At 41.5% G+C, this 24,389-nt stretch overlaps 2 protein-coding genes across 2 annotated transcripts in view; one reads left to right on the forward strand and one right to left on the reverse strand.

The window, feature by feature from the left end:
* Positions 1-3,562, reverse strand: part of LOC311109123 (progressive ankylosis protein homolog B-like) — a gene marked incomplete at both ends in the record, with an annotated part of 38,929 nt that extends 35,367 nt beyond the window's left edge. Inside the window, one exon of the mRNA XM_084151934.1 lies at positions 3,467-3,562. Within this exon, the coding sequence (XP_084008060.1) occupies positions 3,467-3,562 (96 nt within the window). The remainder of the gene's footprint in view (positions 1-3,466) is intronic.
* Positions 3,563-9,638: 6,076 nt separating this feature from the next.
* LOC311109159 (transcriptional regulator Myc-like) lies at positions 9,639-12,450 on the forward strand. The gene is made up of 3 exons (XM_084151982.1): positions 9,639-9,870; positions 10,282-10,924; positions 11,444-12,450. The coding sequence occupies exons 2-3, from the start codon at positions 10,294-10,296 to the stop codon at positions 12,007-12,009; spliced, it is 1,197 nt and encodes a 398-aa protein (XP_084008108.1). The 5' UTR covers positions 9,639-9,870; positions 10,282-10,293; the 3' UTR covers positions 12,010-12,450.
* Positions 12,451-24,389: the final 11,939 nt, after the last annotated feature.

The raw sequence follows: 24,389 nt of genomic DNA on the forward strand, positions 1-24,389 counted from the left end.
AACCCTACCTTGTCACAACCCAACTGATTGGCTCAAATGCATTAAGGAGGAAAGAAATTCCACAAATTAACTTTTAACAAGGCACACCTGTTATTTGAAATGCATTCCTGGTGACTACCTCATGAAGCTGGTTGAGAGAATGCCAAGAGTCTGCAAAGCTGTCATCAAAGCAAAGGGTGGCTACTTTGAAGAATATAAAATATATTTTGATTTGTTTAACACTTTTTTGGTTACTACATGATTCCATATGTTATTTAATAGTTTTGATGTCTTCACTATTATTCTACAATGTAGAAAATAGTACAAATAAAGAAAAACCCTGGAATGAGTAGATGTGTCCAAACTTTTGACTGGTACTGTATTATGATGACATTTTGTGACGTTTTTGTTTGTTTTGTGACTTCAGTAAGGTTTTTTTTCCGGCTGTTCAGGGGGGAAATTTATTTCTAGAGGCAAGCCGAAGTCGTTAGCCGAAGTCGATAGCCTAAGTCTACATCTTAGTCAAGCAATTTTACATCTAACTAAAATCTCCTCTGCAAAAAACGTCTAAATTAATGACCGATTTCTTGAGTTATCTTAGATGAATTCTGACTTTTCTGAGGAAGGTTACCGTGTCTCAAAATGGACAAACAGTACTATTGCCGCTTTTTTCTTGTTTTCTGAGCAAAGGTCTTTTAAGGGAGTATGCAAGCACACTCGATCAGAACTCGTCTAGGCACCAGCCGAACTGAAGCATGCTGAGGCCGTTATGGACACGCCACCTATCTTCCTGCTACGCCACCATGTCTGTGTCAGTTAATCTGACTATTCTCTCATCATTTATTTGATCTACTTATTTTATAAATTGTAGGGCTTTTTGTATAGTTGTCTAATGTTGGAGGGGCATATAACCCTGTTTTAATATTACTCCTGAATCACTATGGTCAATAAAATAGTTTTTCTTGTGTATTTTTAACAGAGCTGAGATTTGCATTCACCCTATATAAATTGCATCGCAGTGCTTGAGGCGTTACTACAGACCCAGGTTCGATCCCAGGCTATGTCGCAGCCGGCCGTGACCGGGAGACCCATGAAGTGGCGCAAAATTGGCCCCGCGTCGTCTGGGTTAGGGGAGGGTTTGGCCGGCCGGGATGTCCTTGTACCATCGCGCTCTAGCGACTCCTTGTGGTGGGCCGGGTGCATGCACGCTGACTTTGGTCGTCAGTTGTACAGTGTTTCTTCTGACACATTGGTTCGGCTGGCTTCCGGGTTAAGTGAGCAGTGTGTCAAGAAGAATCAGTGCGGCTTGGCAGGGTCGTGTTTCGGAGGACGCATGGCTCTCGACTGTCGCCTCTCCCAAGTCCGTACGGGAGTTGCAGTGATGGGACAAGACTGACTAACTACCAACCAATTGGGGAGAAAAAGGTGTATAAAATACAATAAAGTACACTCAAGAAACTATTTAATTGATCATAGTGATTCAGGAGTAAAATTAAAAACAGGGTGAAATGCCCCACCAATATTAGACCACTATACAAAAAGCCCTAAAATTGGTGAAATAAGTAAATAAAATCAATGAGAGAATAGTCAGATTAACTGTTAACTGACAGACATGGTGGCGTAGCAGAAAGATCGGTATGCCATGAACCAAGAGGCGAGTTCAAATCCCAGTTGAGGACATACTGAATAATAATTACTGTACAAATGAACATGCACAATGTAATCATTTGTCAAAGTGTGTCAAATATGTAAGTTGAAAACACTATTTTAAAAGCAATGGGTGGATTCGATAATGCTGAGCCGCAGGGCACCAGCCCGTCACTGGGCGAAAGCGGGGAAGGGAGGCGTGCCCTTCTCAAATCGAACAGTAATTTGCGCTGCTCTGTCATTTTGTCAAGAAGGCAGCATGGTGCATCGTCCAGAAACATACATGTCTTTTCAATAAAATAAATGTTTGAACTTTCTAACTATGCTGAACAAAAATATAAACGCAACATGTAAAGTGTTGGTCCCATGTTTCATGAGCTGAAATAAAAGATCCCAAAATGTTTAAATAACAAATTGCTTATTTCTCTAAAATAGTGTGCAGAAATGTGTTTACAGCCCTGTTAGTGAACATTTCTCCTTTGCCAAGATAATCCATCCACCTGACAGGTGTGGCATATCAAGAAGCTGATTAAACAGCATGATCATTACACAGGTGCACCTTGTGCTGGTGACAATAAAAGGCCACTCTAAAATGTGCATTTTTGTCACAAAACATAATGCCACAGATGTTGCAAGTTTTGAGGGAGCGTGCAATTGGCATGCTGACTGCAGGAATGTAAACCAGAATTGTTGCCAGAGAATTTCGTGTTCATTTCTCAACCATAAGCCGCCTCCAACATTGTTTTAGAGAATTTGGCATTACGTCCAAACGGCCTCACAATGCAGACCATGTGTAACCATGCCAGCCTAGGACCTCCACATCCGGCTTCTTCACCTGTGGGATCGTCTGAGACAAGTCACCCGGACAGCTGATGAAACTGAGGAGCATTTCTGTCTGTAATAAAGCCCTTTTGAGGGGAAAAACTGATTTTGAAATTCTGATTGGCTGGGCCTGGCTTCCCAGTGGGTGGGCCTGGCTCCCAAGTGGGTGGGCCTATGCCCTCCCAGGTCCAGCCATGGCTGTGCCCCTGCCAAGTGACATTAACTAGTAATTTGTTATGCTAACAAGCTAGCAAGATGTTGCATAGCAACAGCATCAACTTCCAGTAGACAGGCGAAGCTCAAGTATGTTCAACTGAAACGATACCGTTCGTTTACACTATACTAAAATGAACTAATAGTATATAGTATACAGTATGTTAGTATGGGTATTCGAACACAGCTTGGTTTCCACTAATGTGATACTGCGCTGCGTTAGGGGTGAAAAAACTGACTGTTGCAACCTGATTGGATGAACGCGATACATCCGGGATTCGCATTTAGCTACTAGCATGGTGGTGGAAATGGTGATTCATAAAGAAAGTACATATATTTTGCCAGTTTTTTCACACCTTCTTGGCATTAAATAAAGTTAAAGAGGAAATCGAAGCCTATGCAGCCTAAATGGAGACTATGTTAGGTCCGAGGTCCAGAAGGGCTACGAATGTATTGCTGACTCAATGTATTTGGACGGTAAAATGACCAGTCTCAATATCGCCATCTGCCGGCCTTTGTGTTATGTACGCGCCTGTTCTGAATTTATCAAATTCTGGAATTGTAGGCCACTACTAGTGATAGTCTGATGGATAGATAAAACATTCTGTACCATGTTGAATGCTTAGTTCAAGTCAAATCAAACAAGCGCTAGAAGTTAGCCGGACCGTGCTTTGACAGAGCCTGACAGCTAGCTAATTGTTGACGTTCATCCGTCACGCTTGCCTCAAACCCCAATGTTGGCAACCGACTAACACATATCCTATGCAAATATCGCTCTCATGTCAATTTGATGCCGCTGACCTACCTGTTCACCGAGGTCGATGGCTACATTGGTAATAGCCAAAGGCACCAGAAAGCGGATGAGAGGCAAATAAGGAATGAGAGATGTAAATTCCAACATAGTATAGCCGGGGTGACCGAACCAGTCTTGATTATAATCAGTCTTGATTATTTAAAAGATTACGTTAAACCGGTAGAATTGATTGTAGGTAGGCACTTCACTTATCGTGAAATAAATGTCAATTCAACTGACGATAAAAGTCACAACGCTCCCACATCGCTGGATCCAATAAATATGCTTCGGTGTGCAGAGGAGGCGAAGGTCATCAGCAATTATTGCAGATGGGCGTTTCTCCATTGCTCGACAATTGTGAAGGAGAAAATGACAGCTAGCTGCATAACAATTAGACTGAGAAAATCCAGCGATAAAGTCTCGGCTTGCATGAAAACAATGAGGGAATTCCAGACAGCTTTGCTCTTGTAGCATGTGAATCTGTGCATTCGACAGCTAGCCAGCCAGCCATCCCCGCCTTGCCTGAAACCAAACCACACACGTGGGTCAGCACCAAACTTAAGCTCCCTTCACCTACTCTTGACGTCATTAATTATAGGTCTACAATTGAAATTGTATTGGTCGTGTACACATATTTAGCAGATGTTATCGCAGGTGCAGCGAAATGCTTATGTTTCTAGCTCCAACAGTGCAGTATACTGACATGCTACCCAGACCGCACGCCCAAGTTGATTGTGTCCCCCCACACAAGACGCGATCAGGACACACAGGTTGAAATATCAAAATAAACTCTTAAACAATTAATCCAGAGATAAAACGGTAAAAGTTTGTTTTCTAGTAATCCATCCTCCTTCAGGTTTCTTCTTATTTGGACTTTATATGGCGGGTGGCAACTAACTTTATGGTGCATTACCACAACCAACTGGACTGGTGCATAGACAGTTCATCTTTCAATCACCCAAGTGGGTAGAGCATCCCAATAGGATGCTCTCAATGGTGCATCTGTCGAAGTTTGTGAGTGTTTAAGGGGCCAAGCTGAATTTCTTCAGCCTCCTGAGGTTGAAGAGTTGCTGTTGTGCCTTCTTCATCACCAGTGGCGGCTCCTGAAAAAATTCTCAGGGGGGGCAATTTTTCTGATGATTTAGGTGACCTACACACATTTTAAAAAAGATATGTCCAGCAACAACATGAAGACAGGGGCAGCATATAAGTCAATACCAGAAGCATTTATTGACTGATCTCAAAAGTGTTGGCTTACCAGGGTTGGTGGAGCCCTCAGTTTCATCTTTGCCTCGCAAAGCTAACTCAAACACTCCGCAAAACTTCACACACTGGATTAGCCGGCTGAGGATGTGGCGGTTCTTGCTAATGTCGTAGTAAATATATTTGTTATAGTGAATATGGAATATGATATGTTGAGTAAAATGTTGTGCTAAGATCTATTTAGGTCAGGAGCTGGTTATAAGTTCTGTTCCTATCCAATAACAATGGACAAAAGGGTCCTATCTTGTCAGCCTTGTCAGCAGGTGGCCAAGGACAACACCCACGCCATAGGCCTCTCAGTTCTTCCAACTCACGAGTTCTTGCTCTGAGGACACACACACACACACACACACACACACATCATCACTGTTAAACACACACACACACACACACACACATCATCACTGTTAAACACACACACACACACACACACACACACACAAATCCCCTCTCTTAGGCTGAACATTTGAAGACAGAGAACCCGACTCAGAGCCAATGCAACAGTGACACTAGCCTGGAGGTGACCTCGCCCAACTCATCAGGACCAATCAGAAGATCAGAACTACTAGATTCAACCTACTTCATTTATTGCATAAAATGTCTGCACACAATGAAACATTGTCTTCAGATAACGAACGGGTCCGTGCACGCGATTCCAGATATCTTTACCTCTGAATTAACTGCCTTTATTATACCATATCCACCCTGTCCAAAGTCTCTACTTGGTCTCAGTTCTCCAGTAAACTTGTGATTATCAACACTAACCTCATCGTTGTGGCGGCGGACAGCTAGCCTGTATCCCTCATCCAGTTGAGTGGCAATGTTCACTCCCCAAAGCAGACAATCTCAAACAGCTATCCATGTGGGTCTTTGACAGCTCATGTTTCTTAATCTTTCCTGAAAGATGGTGCATGTCCGTTACACACCAGTCGCTGTCCAAGCGGTGCTGTCTGCCGTGCCGCCTTCAGGGTGAAAGAGTAAGCAGGGGGTAGCAGAAGACTGCATTAGCTACATCGCAGCCTGCTAGCCAGGTTTTTCGTTCGTACTAATTTTTGGAAAATCCTCGGGTGTAGGACTTTCCGCCTTTAGTAGAAACCTGTTGAATTATTAAATTTGGTCTGGGAGGTCCTAATTGTTTCGTTGCCAATTTATCTTGATTTGTTCGCCGACAAAAAGTAACTTATTTCAAAGAGACAATCGAGTTGCACTGAACGCTATAGCAATCTTACCAGTAGTACGTGAATTGATTGACGCTGCTACCCGCTCTTTTCTTAGTTACGTTCATGGTTACGTTACGTATGACGAAAGCGTGTAAGTGCAAGCCCTCAGAAACCCATAGAGATTGTATTGAAAGCTCTGATATTTGAAAAAATAGATTTTACATGGGAGTCTATGAGAGACTTCTGGGCGATTTTCAACCTGACTGAAATCGCCCCAAAAGGGGGGGGGGGGGGGCCATTTGAAGCACGACTTTAGCCTGATTGGACATTTAGTGGCAGATCAGACGTCTAGATTACAACACTGATAACTACTGTTGCCGTGATATAATTGATTAGAAAAAAAATCCCTTCCTTTTCCCGTTTGGCAGTGCGTCGCCCATATCGCCCTATTGAACACACCGCCCCTGTTCATCACACTGTCTGTGTGGATGGACCATTTGAGGAACTTGAAGCTTTTCACCCTCTCTATTGCCGCCCTGTCAATCTGGATGGGGGTGTGCTCTCTCTGCTGTCTCCTGAAGTCCAATATGAACTCCTTTGTTTTGTTGAGGTTGAGGGAGAGGGTATTTTCCTGGCACTTCTCTGCTAGGGCCGTCACCTCCTCCCGGTAGGCTGTCTCGTCTTTGTTGGTAATCAGGCCTACCACTGTTGTGTCATCAGCAAACTTGATGATTGAGTTGGAGATGTGCGTGGCCACGCAGTCATGGGTGAACAGGGAGTACAGGAAGGGGCTGAGCACGCACCCTTGTGGGACTCCAGTGTTGAGGATCAGCGTGGTGAAGGTGTTGTTGCCTACCTTCACCACAGTTGAATGCAGAGTTTGTAGGCCTATGAGGGTTGCTGAAGAAGCAAACTATAAAGGTAGCAGCTGATTAAACTTTAAAATACACACAAACTACTAGCCTACATGGAATATTTTTACAGTATCCTCAAGATCCTCCACCATATATTTTTATGGGTTGTGCAGTAAAATGGATGCCTTTTGTAATAATAAAACATTCTGGAACATATATAGGAAATGGGTGCAATAATATACTGGTAAACTTACAACATTGTAACCCAATGACAAGAACTCTGTACGACTCGACCAGGGATCTAACCCACAACGTTGCAATCTCAGGGCGATACTCTAGCCACAACGCCACTGAGTTGCGAAATGTAGGCCCTATAAAACTGTTGAATCTTTGGCAGTACGTAAACAATTGTCAGTTTGGGCCCGGGCCCCCTGGGTACTTTGGACCTGTTTAATTTGAAACCTCTGAAACTAGCTATGGACTAGGTCTCAAAGCAACATAATATATGAATGATATATGGAAGCAAGGATAGGCTTTACATATCCCTTTTGTTCTCATGTTGTGCTTCACATTTTATGTGGATAGGTCCATATACAGTCGTAGAATATATGGATTATCTCTGATAATACTACCAATGTCTGGAGTCTGTGTAGGGCCAGGAGTTTTTCTTGACCATATTACCTGTCCAGGAAAAACTCTGTGCCAAAAATAGTTTGACCCTCTAGTTCATTAAGGTTATGGCTTTATACTACTGTAAAACATCATATGGGGCAGCAGGTAGCTTAGTGGTTAAGAGTGTTGTGCCAGTAACCGAAAGGTCGCTGGTTCAAATCCCCAAGCTGACTAGGTGAAAAATCTGTTGATGTGCCCTTGAGCAAGGCACTTAACCCTAATTGCTCCTGTAAGTTGCTCTGGATAAGAGCGTCTGCTAAATGACTAAAATGTTAAATATCAATTCCAGTCCTTGGGAAGTTTAGGTGATTCTACACTACACCATAAAACCCATGAACTTTAATATGGTATGGCTTGATAGGGTTTCATGCCACAAAATAGATAGCAAATATTTCACCACTACATTATGGTTATGCAAAACAACAGAAGTGAAAATATAGCCTACGTTTTAGTACACTTGAATATTTGTCTCTGCAAAATTCATGGATTTATTTCTGAAATAAATTAGGAAAGAGCTAATTAGACAATCAATTACAGATGACCATGTTCAAGAGAATCAATGAGAATAATGGAATAATATGACATTGAGGCTGCTTTTACTGTTTAATATTATATTCTGTATCACCTGTACTATCTATGGGTATGACTAATTGTATGCATTGTCTGTATACGCATTTGATTAAATCTGAATTTAAAAGATAATCCAAACCCAGTAGCATCAACTGGCCCTGACTCCACCTGCATTTATAAACATGTTATTCTATGGAAGTGGCTATCTTCCATGCATTGTGTATTGATTTTCTTCAGAAACACCTTTTTTAAATCGTGTTTTTAAGAATATTTGTCTCCACTGCACTGTCGCATTTTAGACGCTAGGGGGTGTTCTATAACCATACAATTTCTTTATCACTGTACGCACTATCAATTTTACGGGACCACGCTCATATTTATCGCAGCACCATCTTGACATATTTATAGCACCACCGTCACATGTCTGTTTGACCGCAGCATGGCAGTAATAGTAGCGAAGCTGCATGCAGAGGAGGTAGGCTAGTCTACAGTGCCAACTCAATCGATTAACCGTCTGGGGCGGCGCACAATTGGCCCAGCGTCGTCCAGGGTAGGGGAGGGGAGGGAATGGCCGGCAGGGATGTAGCTCAGTTGGTAGAGCATGTGGGTTCGATTCCCACGGGGGGCCAGTATGAAAAATAAAAAAGAATGTATGCACTAACTGTAAGTCGCTCTGGATACGAGCGGCTGCTAAATGACTAAAATGTAAATGTAATCTTTTTATTAAGGACATTCCAATGTCTTTCTTCACGTTCAATGCTCTTATTGGCCAATATGTGTAGGTGCTCATTTTAAAAACGAAACTTTACCAGTGCAGTTATATCTGGCATGTTAGAAGCCAACATCTTATCTCGTCACCATTGATGGTCCAGACCTTGGTGTGGCCAAAGGCAAAGTTCAGACGATCCAGTCCCTGCAGAACCACACTTTAATATTACCTTCCCTAGTCTCCCAGAGCCATATATTTAAACACGCTCTGGTCTCCTCTATCTCCCCTACTTTTGGTGAGTTTACAGGGAAAAACATGTACAGAAAAAACAGTTAAATATTTTTTTTTTTATGTAACATTTTTGATGGGAATGTCTGATTATGCTCCCTCCCTCTGATTTATCATCACATTAACTAATTTCAGATACAGAACATGACAGGCTTTGATGTGTTGTGCACGTTAACTGAGCATTCATCTTCTCATTCTCACATCAGATTTTTCTCAATTTTGGAAAGGTAGGTAGGTAGGCTAAATAATTGTATTCCATGAATGCAATGTCAGTGGACAGTACAATCTACTTTAATGGATGCATGCAATTTCCATGTTAGTTATTTTTTACTTCTCAGCTGCTGCTGAAATGTATAGAAAGTATTCCACTTGTCAATGGAATACTGCATTTTTTAAACCAAACTCCTCCCACTTAAGTCTCCTTCCGCAACATATAGTTCTAGTCGAATAAGGATTTCCAAAATGAAATTGCAATGAATGAATTATATGAAACTTTAAAAATATATTGAAGATTGTAACGATAATAGCCATCGATAGAGGCAACACGGGAATATTCATTATATTGACATAAAAATGCAGTGGATGTTTGGCGGGAAAAATGTAGCGGAGGGATACATCGATTGTAGAGCAGAACAACCTTTTTATTGAACCCCGCTGAATACTCAGCTGTGATTCTCATGCAGCAAATGACAGCCTGCGCATCATCCTACATCGCGGACCAAGAGCTGTGTGCTTAATGCATGCTTCTCTGCCAGCCACTTTAATAGGAAAACAACATTTCATTACCACACACGCTGGCAGGGATCAACTTTACTACCTTGTTGGACTACTTCTCACAATCTACATTTTTGACTTCGATATCTCGTGAATTGCTCTCCACTTTTTTTTTTCAAACATAAGGTAAGGGGAGTGTTGAGATGAAATTGCATGTTCCGTGTAGACGGCGGTTCGCTAAGGAGACTTGTTTGCTTGCTATGTATTTGATATTGCTATTTATCTGTTAAAGATGTGGTGCATTTTAACAGATGTGTTACATACTTGTAGATGTATTTTTAACGTCCTATAGTCCGATACACTTTACAGTTAACTGGCTAGCCACTGTATTTTTGCAGTTTGCTGGGTTAAATGTCCTGTACAGCACAAGACGGACTAGCTACTGTCAGCGGCAGATTGGTTTTGCATGTTAGATTTGTCTGACAGGGCTTTTATGAAATGTGACATTTTAGGTGAATGCACCAATATCCGTTTGTATGCAAGTTGATGTAGCCTATTTATAGTTTTTTAACCAACTAATTCACATGTTTCACTCAGAAAAGAGCCACCATGCCGCTGAATTCAAGTTTGGCAAGTAAAAACTACGACTACGATTCTATCCAGCCATATTTTTATGTTGACAACGAAGATGAGGATTTCTATCACCAGCAACAAGGACAGCTTCAGCCACCGGCTCCAAGTGAGGACATGTGGAAGAAATTTGAGTTGCTGCCCACGCCTCCTCTCTCCCCGAGCCGACGACCATCACTGTCTAGTCTTTTCCCTTCAACTTCTGACCAACTCGAAATGGTGACAGAGTTTCTCGGGGACGACGTTGTAAACCAGAGTTTCATCTGCGATGCCGACTACTCTCAACCCTTCCTCAAGTCTATCATCATTCAGGACTGTATGTGGAGCGGCTTCTCGGCTGCAGCCAAGTTGGAAAAAGTGGTGTCTGAAAGACTCGCCTGTCTCCAGGCTGCTAGGAAAGAATCAGCTTTTGGCGACAACGCGGAGTGTACTAGTACTCAGGTGAACGCAAACTACTTGCAGGATCTGAACACATCCGCGTCAGAATGCATTGATCCCTCCGTGGTCTTTCCCTACCCAATAACTCATACTTCCAAATCAAGCAAGGTGGCACCACCCACGGATTTGGCATTGGACACCCCACCCAACAGCAGCAGTGGTAGTGACTCAGGTAAGCTGAATAGCAGTGTTATAATTTTTTGCTATTTATGATTACACAAATGGTCGAGTCAGAATAATATCGGTGTTTTCTAGCAACATGCATTCATTCCCTCATATTGCGGATGTCAACTCTGATCATGGTGCTGTCGAATATAAAAAATGTTATGCTTATTAATAAATTGGGGTAAATGGATGGACCTCACTCATGTCCTTGACATCAAGGGTGTGAACTGGAATTTTGACATGGATGGGTTAGCCAGGCTAGAGGCAGTTGCATAACCTCCCCCACCCGTGCTGTAGTCAAGACTGCTGTAGGTAAATTAGTCTGTAGACAGTCTTGTGTTGAGGGGAAGGGTTTCAGGCTGGAATGTTGAAAAATCAGCTGATGTGGAAAAGGGGGGAGGAGAGTGGAAAGGAAATATTTTTCTGACATGAAGGCATGCTGTGTTGTATGGGGCTGAATTGTGGTTACAGTGATTCTCCTCAAAATAATGTGAATGCTGAAGCGTTTTATTGAATCTCATTGCAGAAGATGAGGAAGGAGATGTGGATGAGGAAGAGATAGATGTCGTGACTGTGGAGAAGAGGCACGCTGTGAAGCGGCGCTACCCCAGCACGTCTGAGACCAGACATCACAGTCCCCTTGTGCTGAAGAGGTGCCATGTCTCCACCCACCAGCACAACTACGCCGCCCACCCCTCCACACAGCACGAGCAGCCAGCCGTCAAGAGGCTGAGGCTGGAGAGCAGTAACGGTGGCAGCAGCCGGGTCCTCAAGCAGATCAGCAACAACCGCAAATGCTCAAGTCCCCGGACATCAGACACTGAGGATTACGACAAAAGAAGGACTCATAATGTACTGGAGCGCCAGCGGAGGAACGAGCTCAAGCTGAGCTTTTTCGCTCTACGGGACAAGATACCGGAGGTGGCTAACAACGAAAAGGCAGCCAAAGTGGTCATCCTGAAGAAGGCTATAGAGTGTATTTACAGCATGCAGACAGACGAACAGAGACTAGTCAACCTCAAAGAGCAGCTAAGGAGGAAAAGTGAACATTTGAAACAGAAGCTGGCCCAGTTGCAGAACTCTCATGTTTGAGCTCAAAGCAGCATAGACTTTTTGGCCTTCATGTTTTTAATGCAAGTTAAGACATGGTGTGTATAGTTGATATTGCATGCAAATGCAAAAATATGTTTTTGGGGGATCTGTCTGATTTCAATGTTTAACTGCCTTAATTGAATTTTATCGGCAGTAAAATATTTAACGTTTATTTTTATTAATAAAATATTAAATAGGGCTACATGTGTTGCATGCCCGACCTAAAATATGAATGATGTTTTGTATATAATTACTGAATATTTCCTAAGAAATGTATTTTTTGATCTCAATTGTCTGGAAGTTCAGGCAGTATATGGTTTTCCATATTATGTTCCTAGATTCATTTTACATTTTAGTCATTTAGCAGACGCTCTTATCCAGAGCGACTTACAGTTAATGAGTGCATACATTTGAAATATAAATGCATTTCTTTTATAACACACGCCTGTCTGTTTTTCTCTTGGAGACACTTGAATGCGCTCTCACGAGCTGTTTGCATTAACAGTTGATGACAGCATGAATACACTCCTATAAAATAATGAACCTATGATAAGGTGTAGATAACAGTTAATACTTGTCTAATGCCACTTGTGGGGAAAGGGGGTCCAAAGACTGACTGTTAAAATGGACAGATTTGCACTACTGTGTATTGCACTACTATTTTGAAGTCTTAACAATTGATAAAAGACCAGTAGAATCAGAATCACCTTTGTTCAGGAATTTGAACTGGTGACATGGTGCAACAGTAAACAGAATATAAACAGTAGTTCTATGCAGAGGTGACCATACCACAAGTTAGTATGGACAGTTGAGGGTCAGGGGTCAAATACATTTCAGGGGAACCAACTTATAATTGAAGGCACCTTTTACACCTTATTTTTATATTAGATGAGTGAACCTAGCAAGCACTAGAGATTTGATGTCCTAATTTACATGGTCCAGATGGAAGAAAACCAAGGTAGATTGAAAAGGACCTGGGCTGTGTCCCGTTCTCTACCCTTTTAGAAGTGTGCACTTGTGCTTTTGAATCCAGTTTATGGATTCAAAAGCACAAGAATGTTGTAAGCATTGGCTAGGAGAGACTACCAAGGGTAGGCTGACTATGGTGGAAGTGTATATGGAGCTTGAATCTCATGGCGGTGGGAATAAGGATGAATGGACATTTGTCTAAAAGAATGGGAAAGTAAGTACAATTGTGGGAAGTAATGTATAGTTCTGATAATACCATATTGTATTCTTTTTGGAAAAGAAGGCTATGCCGGACTTGTGGGATGGATAAAGCTTTTGGTACAGTCAAATCAGTGAAGAGCATGAGAAGTGGGTTTGTTCTGATTTCTTGTGTTTCTGCGGATCCGAAAAAAAAGTGTGTTGGATATCACTAATATCATGCTTTGAGCTACAGAGCAGGGCACCTGTCAAAGTAGTAATTTCTGGTGGGTCTTAGGATGTTGACATTGCTCTATCAAAGAAAATTCCAGGAGTGGTCTATGTACGTAGGATGAATCATATGGTAATGGCAGGAAGGAGAAGAGTTTGTCTGTTCTAGTGTTTTTTGATGTGGAGTCTCTCCCTACTCGAGTGCAGCTGGGAAATGTGTACTATCCTGTCAGCTTTTGTAAACCGGCCTTTACAATGTTCGGACATGTAAGAAGTGTCTGCAGAAGGGAGAAGTGTGGGAAAGATCATTTACATTTTAGCAGACGCTCTTATCCAGAGCGACTTACAGGAGCAATTAGGCTTAAGTGCCTTGCTCAAGGCCACATCGACAGATTTTTCACCTAGTCGGCTCAGGGATTAGAACCAGCGACCTTTCGGTTACTGGCACAACACTCTTAACCACTAAGCTACCTGCCGCCCCAGATCACTATGAAGGAGATGTTGCATGTTTAGTAGAAGATAATGGACAAGGAGCAACCTGAGGTGGAGAACATGAAGCGCAATACTTGGATTGCCCGATTAGGGTTAATGAGACTGAGGTTGCCAAAATCAGGGCAGTTGTGAGAGTCTCCTATGCGGAGGCTTTCAAAAGGTACAGTATCTCTGAAGGTCCAGTGGCAGTAGGCCTAGACTGGAGCCTACACCGCATCCTGAGTATTACCAGCAGGACCCAGATATTCTTAATGTGAAAAAAGTGGACTTTGTGTCATTTATAGCAATGGTGATAAATGGAAGTGCATAAATTGAAAAGAAGTCAAGAAAGATCAACATCATTGTTTATGCAGCTAAACTCTTTCTGGGATTAAAATATTTGATATCTGAGGAGCTACTTGGGAGTACTGTCTCGTGCGGTCTCACCCTCTCAGGCCCCCAATGACTGAAGGAGTGGAAATGTATATATTTTGTGTTAATACTTTTTTGTTGTTGTTGTGTGGATTCATGTTAATTTTCCCTTCCAGTATGGAATTTCCTTCACTTTTGTAAATGTTTTCACCCCCGTCCAGTTGGTGGCGACAATAAACCTTTTGAATGTAGTTTGCCATAAAACCCAAAGAAGAAGAAGAAGCATTGGCTGGAGGGAGTTTCCACCATTGAGTACCACAATATGAGTCATAATACCCATAAAACCTAGCGGTAAAACCCGGAAATGGTTCCAATCGTTTTTTCACCATTCATTTTTGCGTCGGGGATTTCAGAACTACTTCATATAAGGTCTGTGTTTGGGTACAAAGTCTCTCTCGGACAAGGTAACTTTTATCAATATATTCACCTGTTAATAGTAATGCCCATGATTTTGGAATGAGACGTTCGACATGTAGTGTAAATTGATAAAACTCACCTTGTCTGAGAGAGAATTACACGGGTATCAAAACGTCACACCAGGGTAAGCCTACACGAAACACAGACCTTATATGAAGTAGTTCTAAAATCCCAGAAGTAAAAATGAATGGTGAAAATACATTTTTTGAACCATTACCGGGTTTTACCGCTAGGTTTTATGGGTAATATGACTCATATTGTGGTACTATTGTTAAATCCCTGCAAGGATGGAGAATCAGGATGCAGCCCTCTTCATCCATTGACTAAAGCCTTGAACCTACTGACATCCAGTGGCGATTTTAGCATGTAAATCTTGGTGGGGCAAAACAAATAATTGTGGGATGCATGCCAGCAAAGCCACAACACAATACTAAACAATACATTAATTGCAGTATAATAGTGACAAACGGTGCCCACAAACTGTTAGGGCCTACATAAAGCTGTCCCAACAGCAGAGTCCCAACAGCAGTCCCAAAACCTTACCACTGCTACACCTGGCTATCAGCGGAGCCTTGTCTGGCAGTGAAACAGTTCATTCAGCCTCATTTACTGCCTTTAAAAAAAACATAGCTGAAATGGCTGACTTGCTTAAACAAATGTGGTTTCTACTGACAATTGAGATGTACAAATTATGGCATAAGGGGACGACAAGCAGATAAGAGTGAGTGGCGCAGTGGTCTAAGGCACTGCATCGCAGTGCTAGCTGTGCCACTAGAGATCCTGGTTCGATTCCAGGCTCTGTCGTAGCCGGCTACGACCGGGAGACCCATGGGGCGGCGCACAATTGTCCCAGGGTAGGGGAGGGAATGGCCGGCAGGGATGTAGCTCAGTTGGTAGAGCATGGCATTTGCAACGCCAGGGTTGTGGGTTTGTTTCCCACGGGGGACCAGTATGAGAAAAAAAATATATGTATGCACTCACTAACTGTAAGTCGCTCTGGATAAGAGCGTCTGCTAAAATGTAAATAAGATGCAATCTGTAATTTCGATTAAGACATTATTGAGCGAGCTAGGACCAACGTAACGTTAGTCAATTTAACTACAGTGTTCTCCCTGTACACCAAGTCAGAACTGTAGGATAAATAAAGGGGGCATATAAGCAGACAATGAAAGCTCTTACAATATTCTATGATTACATTTCTAAAAAACAGGTTATAGGCTACATGTGCACCACCAAGTCAGAACAGTAGGTGAAATTAAGAGGTTAAAATAGACCAAATTATTAGGGTGAGGCACAAGGGCTACTAACAGCTTACTACATTTAAATTTTAGTCATTTAACAGACACTCTTATCCAGAGCGCCAGAGTGAGTACATACATTTATATTTTTATACTGGCCCCCCGTGGGAAACGAACCCACAACCCTGGCGTTGCAAGCGCCATGCTCTACCAACTGAGCTACACAACGTACACTTAGTATTACTTTCTTAGCTACAGTATACATATCTCCCTGGCATATTACATCATTTATGCAGCAGCATACAATATACTTTTGGACTCACCACTCATTGTTGAATTTGCGATTTCTAACTTGTTGTGTAATGTTTATGTCCAATGGCCGATGAGCACCGATACGTTTTATCTATAAATTCTCTTCATTATTTATCTTCATATGACAAGGATTTGCCAGTAGATTGTCGACATGATTCATGATGACGACTGCTAGCAAAGATTTTGAAAGTATGATGTTGACATGATCAGTCCAATCAAAGCTACTGTTGATATAACGTGATTTGACGTCATTTTATCTGTGGCCAATGACCTTGAGCCTTCTTGGATGGGCACTTCTAATGTAACTCTATGGCAGCACCCAAGGGGCTAGAGTTTTCGAAGTCCACCGTTAGACTTGGCGGTGAAGTAGTGTCCCCATGAGAGACAGAACACTGAGCCAATTACGCCGCAACACTCCGTATTTTCTGATGGCTTGCCCCACCACCACAGAAAGCACTGAGCTAGGCTGAAACACCTGTATTTTGGAGCTCCTTGACTCAAGAAAACAAAAGAGAGACCATGTTTGTATGAGGCTCCACCTGCCCTGAATGACGGGTCGCTACTGCTGACCTCTGAAGTTTATCACAAGACAGAACAGACGAAAACATTACATTGTTATTATGGGTTGCTAATATTATATTCCACACATACCCTTTTTCTTGCAGTCACTCACTAACTGGTCATAGTTGTATCTTCAGAAATAGCCACTTTCATCACAATTCATTTTTGAACAATTAAGTACACTACTAATCACAAGATGCAGTTGATTGCAGATGACAGACATTTGCTATAACTGATTAAATTATGAAGCGTCATAGCTGTCTGTTGAAACTGAAAGTGTAACCTCTGGATAAGATTCCAGACATCCACAGCATTCTTTTCATTCTTGCAGGAACTGCTATTTTCTTATGGAGGACTAAAAGTGCCACAATTAAATAAATAAATACACCATTAAATAATTACTTAAATGTGTCATTAATTAATTAAAATTAGAATTAAATACATAAATGTGTTATTAAATGTGTCATTAATTAATTCAAATACCGATTCATTTTATGTAAAATACATATATAATAATTTCACTATTTACATTTACATTTCATGGTCCTGCGTTGGAGTGCTTCCTGAATTACTTAAAACTGTCAAACTGACCCATCAAAAGTTGGTAGGCGGAACCTAACGCCTGATTGGTTACCCTCTGCATCAAGCCAAGACAAATCAATTCCGGATAATGTCAGCAGGTCCTGCTTCTACATCCTCTGCTAAGTTTAAAATGTCTCTAACCAACTCCCTGGAAAGTTCACGGAGATCCTCCATTGTCTCTATCCAGGTTGGCCTACTCTACTTCAGACCAAAGCAATGGATCAGACTAGATTCGCGTTAGCCCCGCCCACTGACTTTGATGGGTCAGTTTGACAGTTTTAAGTAATTCATGAATCACTGCAATGCAGGATCATGAAATGTAAATGTAAATAGTGAAATAATTATATATGTATTTTACATAAAATGAATCGGTATTTGAATTAATTAATGATACATTTAATTACACATTTATGTATTTAATTCTAATTTGAATTAATTAATGACACATTTAAGTAATTATTTAATGGTGTATTTATTTATTTAATTGTGGCACTTTTAGTCCTCCATATTTTCTATCCTCAGTTATTTTATCACCAATGACCCAGTGACGTGCAGGCTGGGTAGGCAGTGCTTTGCCCTGTGATAATCTAATTTAAAAATATGTTATGAAAAGCAAAATAAAAAAGAGTATATAAAAAAACGGTCATTATTTTTTACATTTAGCAGATGCTCTTATCCAGAGCGACTTATAGTTAGTGAGTGCATACATTTTCATACTGGCCCCCTGTGGGAATCGAACCCACAACCCTTGCGTTGCAAACGCCATGTTCTACCAACTGAGCTACAGCTCAATGATTCTGGTGGGTTTTATGCTCAAAATCTAAACATTTGCTAAAACTGCATCAAAACCTCCAAAGTATTCACCCATTCCAATCCATTCAAATCGTTGACAAAAATCCATTCCTGACTCCGGTAAATGTTAATGGACAGGGTCAGCATAGGCCTTCCTGCTTTGCCTAGCTTCATTTGTTCCATTGAGCCGATTTCATATTTTGCCCGTGTGTATTGCCTAAACATGTTGCGTGTTAAGCTCTGTACATTTGGGCGTGTCTACGTAATTTGGAGCCCGCATCCCTTTAACTGAACGAAGCTAGCTAGCTAGCAAAAACAACCTGACAAATGGACCTACTTCACTGCACCTCAAACAATTGTCCAAGTTGGATTTCCAAGGAAAACTTGGTATAATTCAGAGGGAGACCAACACCTGCGCTTCTTGACCTTCATCAGAGGAAGGGACCGAAAATCATCCGATCGAATGCACCACACTCGGCCTGACAGACACAGCAACCTGGAGCAGACAGCCGATCATAGATGAGAGGAATGTTTTACAACATTTTGGACAATATTAGTGTTCAAATGAAAGCCAGGTTTGAAATGTAACTGTGGCTGCTACATCGGTCTATGGCTGAGCTGAGATGAGCAGTGTGTCATTTTGTCAGATGATATGAAACATGTCGCCATCGGAGGATATCGCTTGTGTATCTTGGCTACATTGGTATTTACATTTGATGAAAATTGTTTGTCCATTTCTGTTAATAGCCTATGTCACTCTGGTTGTTGGAGCTATCTGTTGTATGGTGAACTTGGCCTTTATCAAGGTTTATTTGTGAGTAAATCTGATAATAGCCATTGTCTACCCAGCCACCGAGCTCACCGCATGTCACTGCAATGACCACCCATACACAAAAATGTATGCATGCATGACTGTAAGTCGCTTTGGATAAAAGCGTCTGCTAAATGGCATATTATTATTATTATTATTATAATGTGAGTTGTCATTCCTATGTCCATTCCACTGTCCTTGTGTAACATAGGGACACACACTTATACATGAGACCTTGACAGGACACATTCATGTCCTTTATCTGTCTGTAGTGACATTGTATGACGTGTTTGTTGAATGTTAAGTCCCCTATTGACTGAAGGGAATGACGCTACAGCAAAAAGGTGAAAATGGCTGGAGTCAATTTTGCAAATTCCAAATTGTCCCAAATTGTGTAGCTATTTGCAAGGGGACTGTTTCATTTCACAGTGATGCTGCCAACCATATATCATAACCCATATCTTCCCTGGGTTGAGTGCCCTACACTGCAGTGCAGACTGTTGCATACAAATGTGTAGCCTAATCATGAGGTTGTAACAGAGTATCTCACCTGTCACTGCCAATCGGGGGGGACAATTTGGAGAAGAGCGAAAATAACCAGAATTGACTCCAGCCATTATCACCTTTGTGCTGTAGCTTCATTGCCCTCAGTCAAAGGGGGACTTAACATTCAACAAACACGTCATACAAGAATTTGTTACAGGAGTGGGTCGCAGTTCCGGAGCAACCCACTAGGTGTCATCCTCCGACAACCATAGGCACCTCCTCACTCACAGTCGGGACTAATTATCTGCCTATTGGTGTCACCTGTGGCTATCTGATTCGCCTGTGTATTTATGCCCTCACTTCCCTGTGTTCCCTTGCTCAGTTTTCTCTGCTAGTTCTTTGATGTCAAGCAGTACGAATCAGTGTCGGATCACGTGACGGAGTTACAGATACTCAAGAAGCGTTCTCCCTGTGTCATTGTGTTTTTCCAGTCAGAGTTAGTATTTCGTATTGTTTGCTGTCAGCCTGTTTTTTGGAGACCTATGTGCTCCTCATTTGTTTTCGTGTATAGTCCGTTGTTTTGTATCCTGGCTTTTGGACCACCAGTAAAGATCCTTGTTTCACCATCCTTGCCTACTGCCTACTGTCTATCTGGCACCGCACCTGCGTCACACCTCACACCAACCCTTACAGAAAACTGAGCCAATATGGACCCAGTGGAGGCAGCACAGTATCATAGCGCATTGGCAACGCAGGGAGCCATGCTGGATCAGCACGACCACAGCCTACCACCTCCGGAGAGGTACAACGGATGTCCAGAGGGCTGCAGGGAATTCTTCACCCAGTGTTCACTGATGTTCAGCCTGCAACCCTCCTCCTTCCCGACGGAGCAGGGCCGGGTGGCCTACATTATCCCTCTGTTGACAGGTCGGGCTACCGCGGAGTGGGAGAGCCAAACTCTGGCGTGCTCCGACTCCTACCAATTAGTACACAAGGTGTTCAACACCTCTCGGGTGGTGTCGGGGCAAGAGGCCAGGAGGCGGGTCACGGCTTGTCGGCAGGGAGACCGTTCGGTGGCGGACTACTCCGTATCCTTCTACTATGTATATGTAATGGTGTGTAGAGACAGTAGTTATAGAGGACGAGCCATGAATTGAATACAGTACTGTGTATAAACTACCTGTCAAAAGTTTGGACACACCTACTCATTCCAGGGTTTTTCTTTATTTTTACTATTTTCTACATTGTAGAATGATAGTGAAGACAAAAAAAACTATGAAATAACACATATGGAATCATGTAGTAACCAAAAAAGTGTTAAACAAATCAAAATATATTTTATATTTGAGATTATTCAAATAGCCACCATTTGCCTTGACAGCGTTGCACACTCTTGGCATTCTCTCAACCAGCTTCATGAGGTAGTCACCTAGAAAGCATTTCAATTAACAGGTGTGCCTTCTTAAAAGTTAATTTGTGGAATTTCCTTCTTAATGTGTTTGAGCCAATCAGTTGTGTTGTGACAAGGTAGGGGGGTATACAGAAGATAGCCCTATTTGGTAAAAGACCAAGTCCATATTATGGCAAGAACAGCTCAAATAAGCAAAGAGAAATGACAGTCCATCATAACTTTAATGAAATTATCCTCTGCAGCAGAGGTAACTCTGGGTCTTCCATTCATGTGGTGGTCCTCATGAGAGCCAGTTTCATCATAGCGCTTGATGGTTTTTGCGACAGCACTTGAAGAAACTTTCAAAGTTCTTGACATTTTCCGGATTGACTGACCTTCACATGTCTTAGAGTTACCAGCCTCAGAAATTGCAGCCCAAATAAATGCTTCACATAGTTCAAGTCACAGACAGATCTCAACATCAACTGTTCAGAGGGGACTGTGTGAATCAGGCCTTCATGATCGAATTGCTGCAAAGAAACCACTACAAAAGGACACCAATAAGAAGAGACCTGCTTGGGCCAAGAAACACAAGCAACAGACATTAGACCGGTGGAAATTTGTCCGTTGGTCTGGAGTCTAAATTGGAGATTTTTGGTTCCAACCGCCGTGTCTTTGTGAGACGCGGAGTAGGTGAACGGATGATCTCAGCATGTGTGGTTCCCACCGTGAAGCATGAAGGAGGAGGTGTGGGGGTGCTTTGCTAGTGACACTGTCTGTGATTTATTTAGAATTAAAGGCACAGTTAACCAGCATGGCTACCACAGCATTCTGCAGCGATACGCCATCCCATCTGGTTTGGGCTTAGTGGGACTATAATTTGTTTTTCAACAGGACAATGACCCAACACACCTACATATTGTGTAAGGGCTATTTTACCAAGAAGGAGAGTGATAGAGTGCTGCATCAGATTACCTGGCCTCCACAATCCCCTGACCTCAACCCAATTGAGATGGTTTGGGATGAGTCGGACTGCAGAGTGAAGGAAAAGCAGCCAACAAGTGCTCAGCGTATGTGGGAACTCCTTCAAGACTGTTGGAAAAGCATTCCAGGTGAAGCTGGTTGAGAGAATGCCAAGAGTGTGCAAAGCTGTCATCAAGGCAAAGGGTGGCTATTTGAAGAAATATTTTGATTTGTTTAACACTTTTTTGTTTACTACATGATTCCATATGTGTTATTTCATAGTTTTGATGTCTTCACTATTATTCTACAATGTAGAAAATAGTAAAAATAAAGAACAACCCTTGAATGAGTAGGTGTGTCCAAACTTTTGACTGGTACTGTATGTTTTACAAGTTTGGACAGTACAGTACAGTAGAGCACAGCAGAGTACAGTACACTACAGTACAGTACAGTTCAGTAGAGTATAGTACAGTATAATGTACTGTATTGTACCCTACTTTACTTTAATGTACGCTACTCTACTGAACTAAACTGTACTGTACTGTATTCTACTGAATTAAACTGTGCTGTACTCTATGAATTAAACTCTACTGTACTGTATACCATACTGTACTCTACTGAATAAAACTCTACTGTACCGTCATTTACTCTACTGTACTGAACTGTGTCGAACTGTACTGAGCTGTTCAATGACGTCTATGATTAGTTCAGATTTGGTCTGGTCTGGACCAACCAAACGTGTACTTGTTTGGGGGCGGAGCTCATTAGAATAATAGCTAGTATGCCTTGCAAGTGTTTGTTTTCTACATTTACATGATGTTCTTATCCAGAGCGACTTAGTCAATGCATTCAATTAAGGTAGATAAACAACAACATATCACAGTCATAGCAAGAAACAAATATTTCTGTAACCATTACTGAGAATGTTATTGTAGTAGAAGTGGTGTGTTGTTATTTGATTTAATCTTTTCTGACGGGTGGACTATTTTGAACGTCTTCGACGCAAGTTTCAAAGCTTTTGAAAAAGCAACGTAAGTGCATGTGGCAGATGGTAGCAAAAATAAGTATTGTACTTGTAACCTTCAATTGGCTCCTCTTTCCGATATTGCATTTACATTTTACATTTTAGTCGTTTAGCAGACGCTCTTATCCAGAGCGATTTACAGTTAGTGAGTGCATACATTTTTCATACTTTTTTCATACTAAATTGATTTAAAAATAATTATTGCAATATAATGCTTACTTCATTGATAATGTATGTGTAGTTGAAATTTGGCCATATAATAAATAACCCAAAAATATGTATTTTCAACGTCCGGAAAACTGGTATTTTAAACGTCCGGAAAATGTGTCTTTTGACCTTTCATTCAGAACCTAAAATGAACCTAACTGCAAGGTCTTGAAAATACGTATTTTTGCTTACTGGATAGTGGCTATTTATTATTTCATGCATTTGCAGAAATAAGAATTGCACCTACAGCAGATGCCTTATTTATAGCACGAGCCCAATCAATCTTGTGCGCTTTCATGTAGATTTGCCTATGTGGAGGTGATATTATCATCATCATGAGGACTCTATCGTGACGTCACCCATTGTATCTGACTGTAAGCAGCGCTCCAGCGGAGCGCGTGGCTGCAAGCACATGGAAAGGAGGTCGAGATTTGTGTTTGAAAGACACGCACCTATTCATCGAAATGGAATATAAATAATAATGCGCAAAATAGAGTCATGGAACGGGTAAGAGCTCTCTATACTATCTATCTATGGTTTATTTTCAATCAAAATCCTTTCTGTGCATTGCATTCGGCCCACCTTATCCAACTACAGTTATTTTGCATATGAAATGAAATCTGGAATATAAATCTTAATGTTAAAACTTATTTTGTTATTCAGTGAACTTCCAGATATAATTTTATGGGTTATTTAACATGGTGCCAAATGTGTGTGTCACTTATCATAGGTTGAATGTTTATTTACCTTATATCAAATGGCTCATTTATGTATTATTGTTGCCCACATAACTGTTTCATCTAATTTGATCCCATATGTAAAGATATTATTATATTGTTGAAAGCTTCTCTTTCAAATACTGTAACATTCATTGTAGGATATACACTTCATTGTATGCAATGTTGTTGTTGTTGATGATAATGTTATTAGGTTTAATTGGTATTATATTATATTAGTTATATGATCACTTCCTTAAATCAAACACCTCCACCACTCCAACATTTGCTAATACATGGATTTATTTTTCTCATTTTGTTTTGATATACGCCACATATCATATGGTTGCTGCTGCATGTTTTTCATATTTGTGAATGATGATGCACTCAGTTGCATTGTTTCACTTCCTTTTTATGTTGCTAAACGACAGATTTCAGAGGGTAGGCAGCCATGAGCAATCAGCCATGAGCAATCAGCCATGAGCAATCAGCCATGAGCAATCAGCCATGAGCAATCAGCCATGAGCAATCAGTCATGAGCAATCAGCCATGAGCAATCAGCCATGAGCGATCCATTGTCTGTCTGATATCAACTCAGAGG

The sequence above is a fragment of the Coregonus lavaretus genome (genome assembly GCF_964263955.1).
Source record: "Coregonus lavaretus genome assembly, chromosome: 34".
Taxonomy (NCBI): Eukaryota; Metazoa; Chordata; class Actinopteri; order Salmoniformes; family Salmonidae; genus Coregonus; species Coregonus lavaretus.

What these genes read in the sequence shown, in the direction of transcription:
- LOC311109159 (XM_084151982.1), top strand. Translation starts at nt 10,294, where the DNA reads ATGCCGCTGAATTCAAGTTTGGCAAGTAAAAACTACGACTACGATTCT. An exon ending in CAGCAGTGGTAGTGACTCAG is followed by an intron (nt 10,925 to 11,443) that starts GTAAGCTGAATA and finishes ATCTCATTGCAG; the next exon opens with AAGATGAGGAAGGAGATGTG.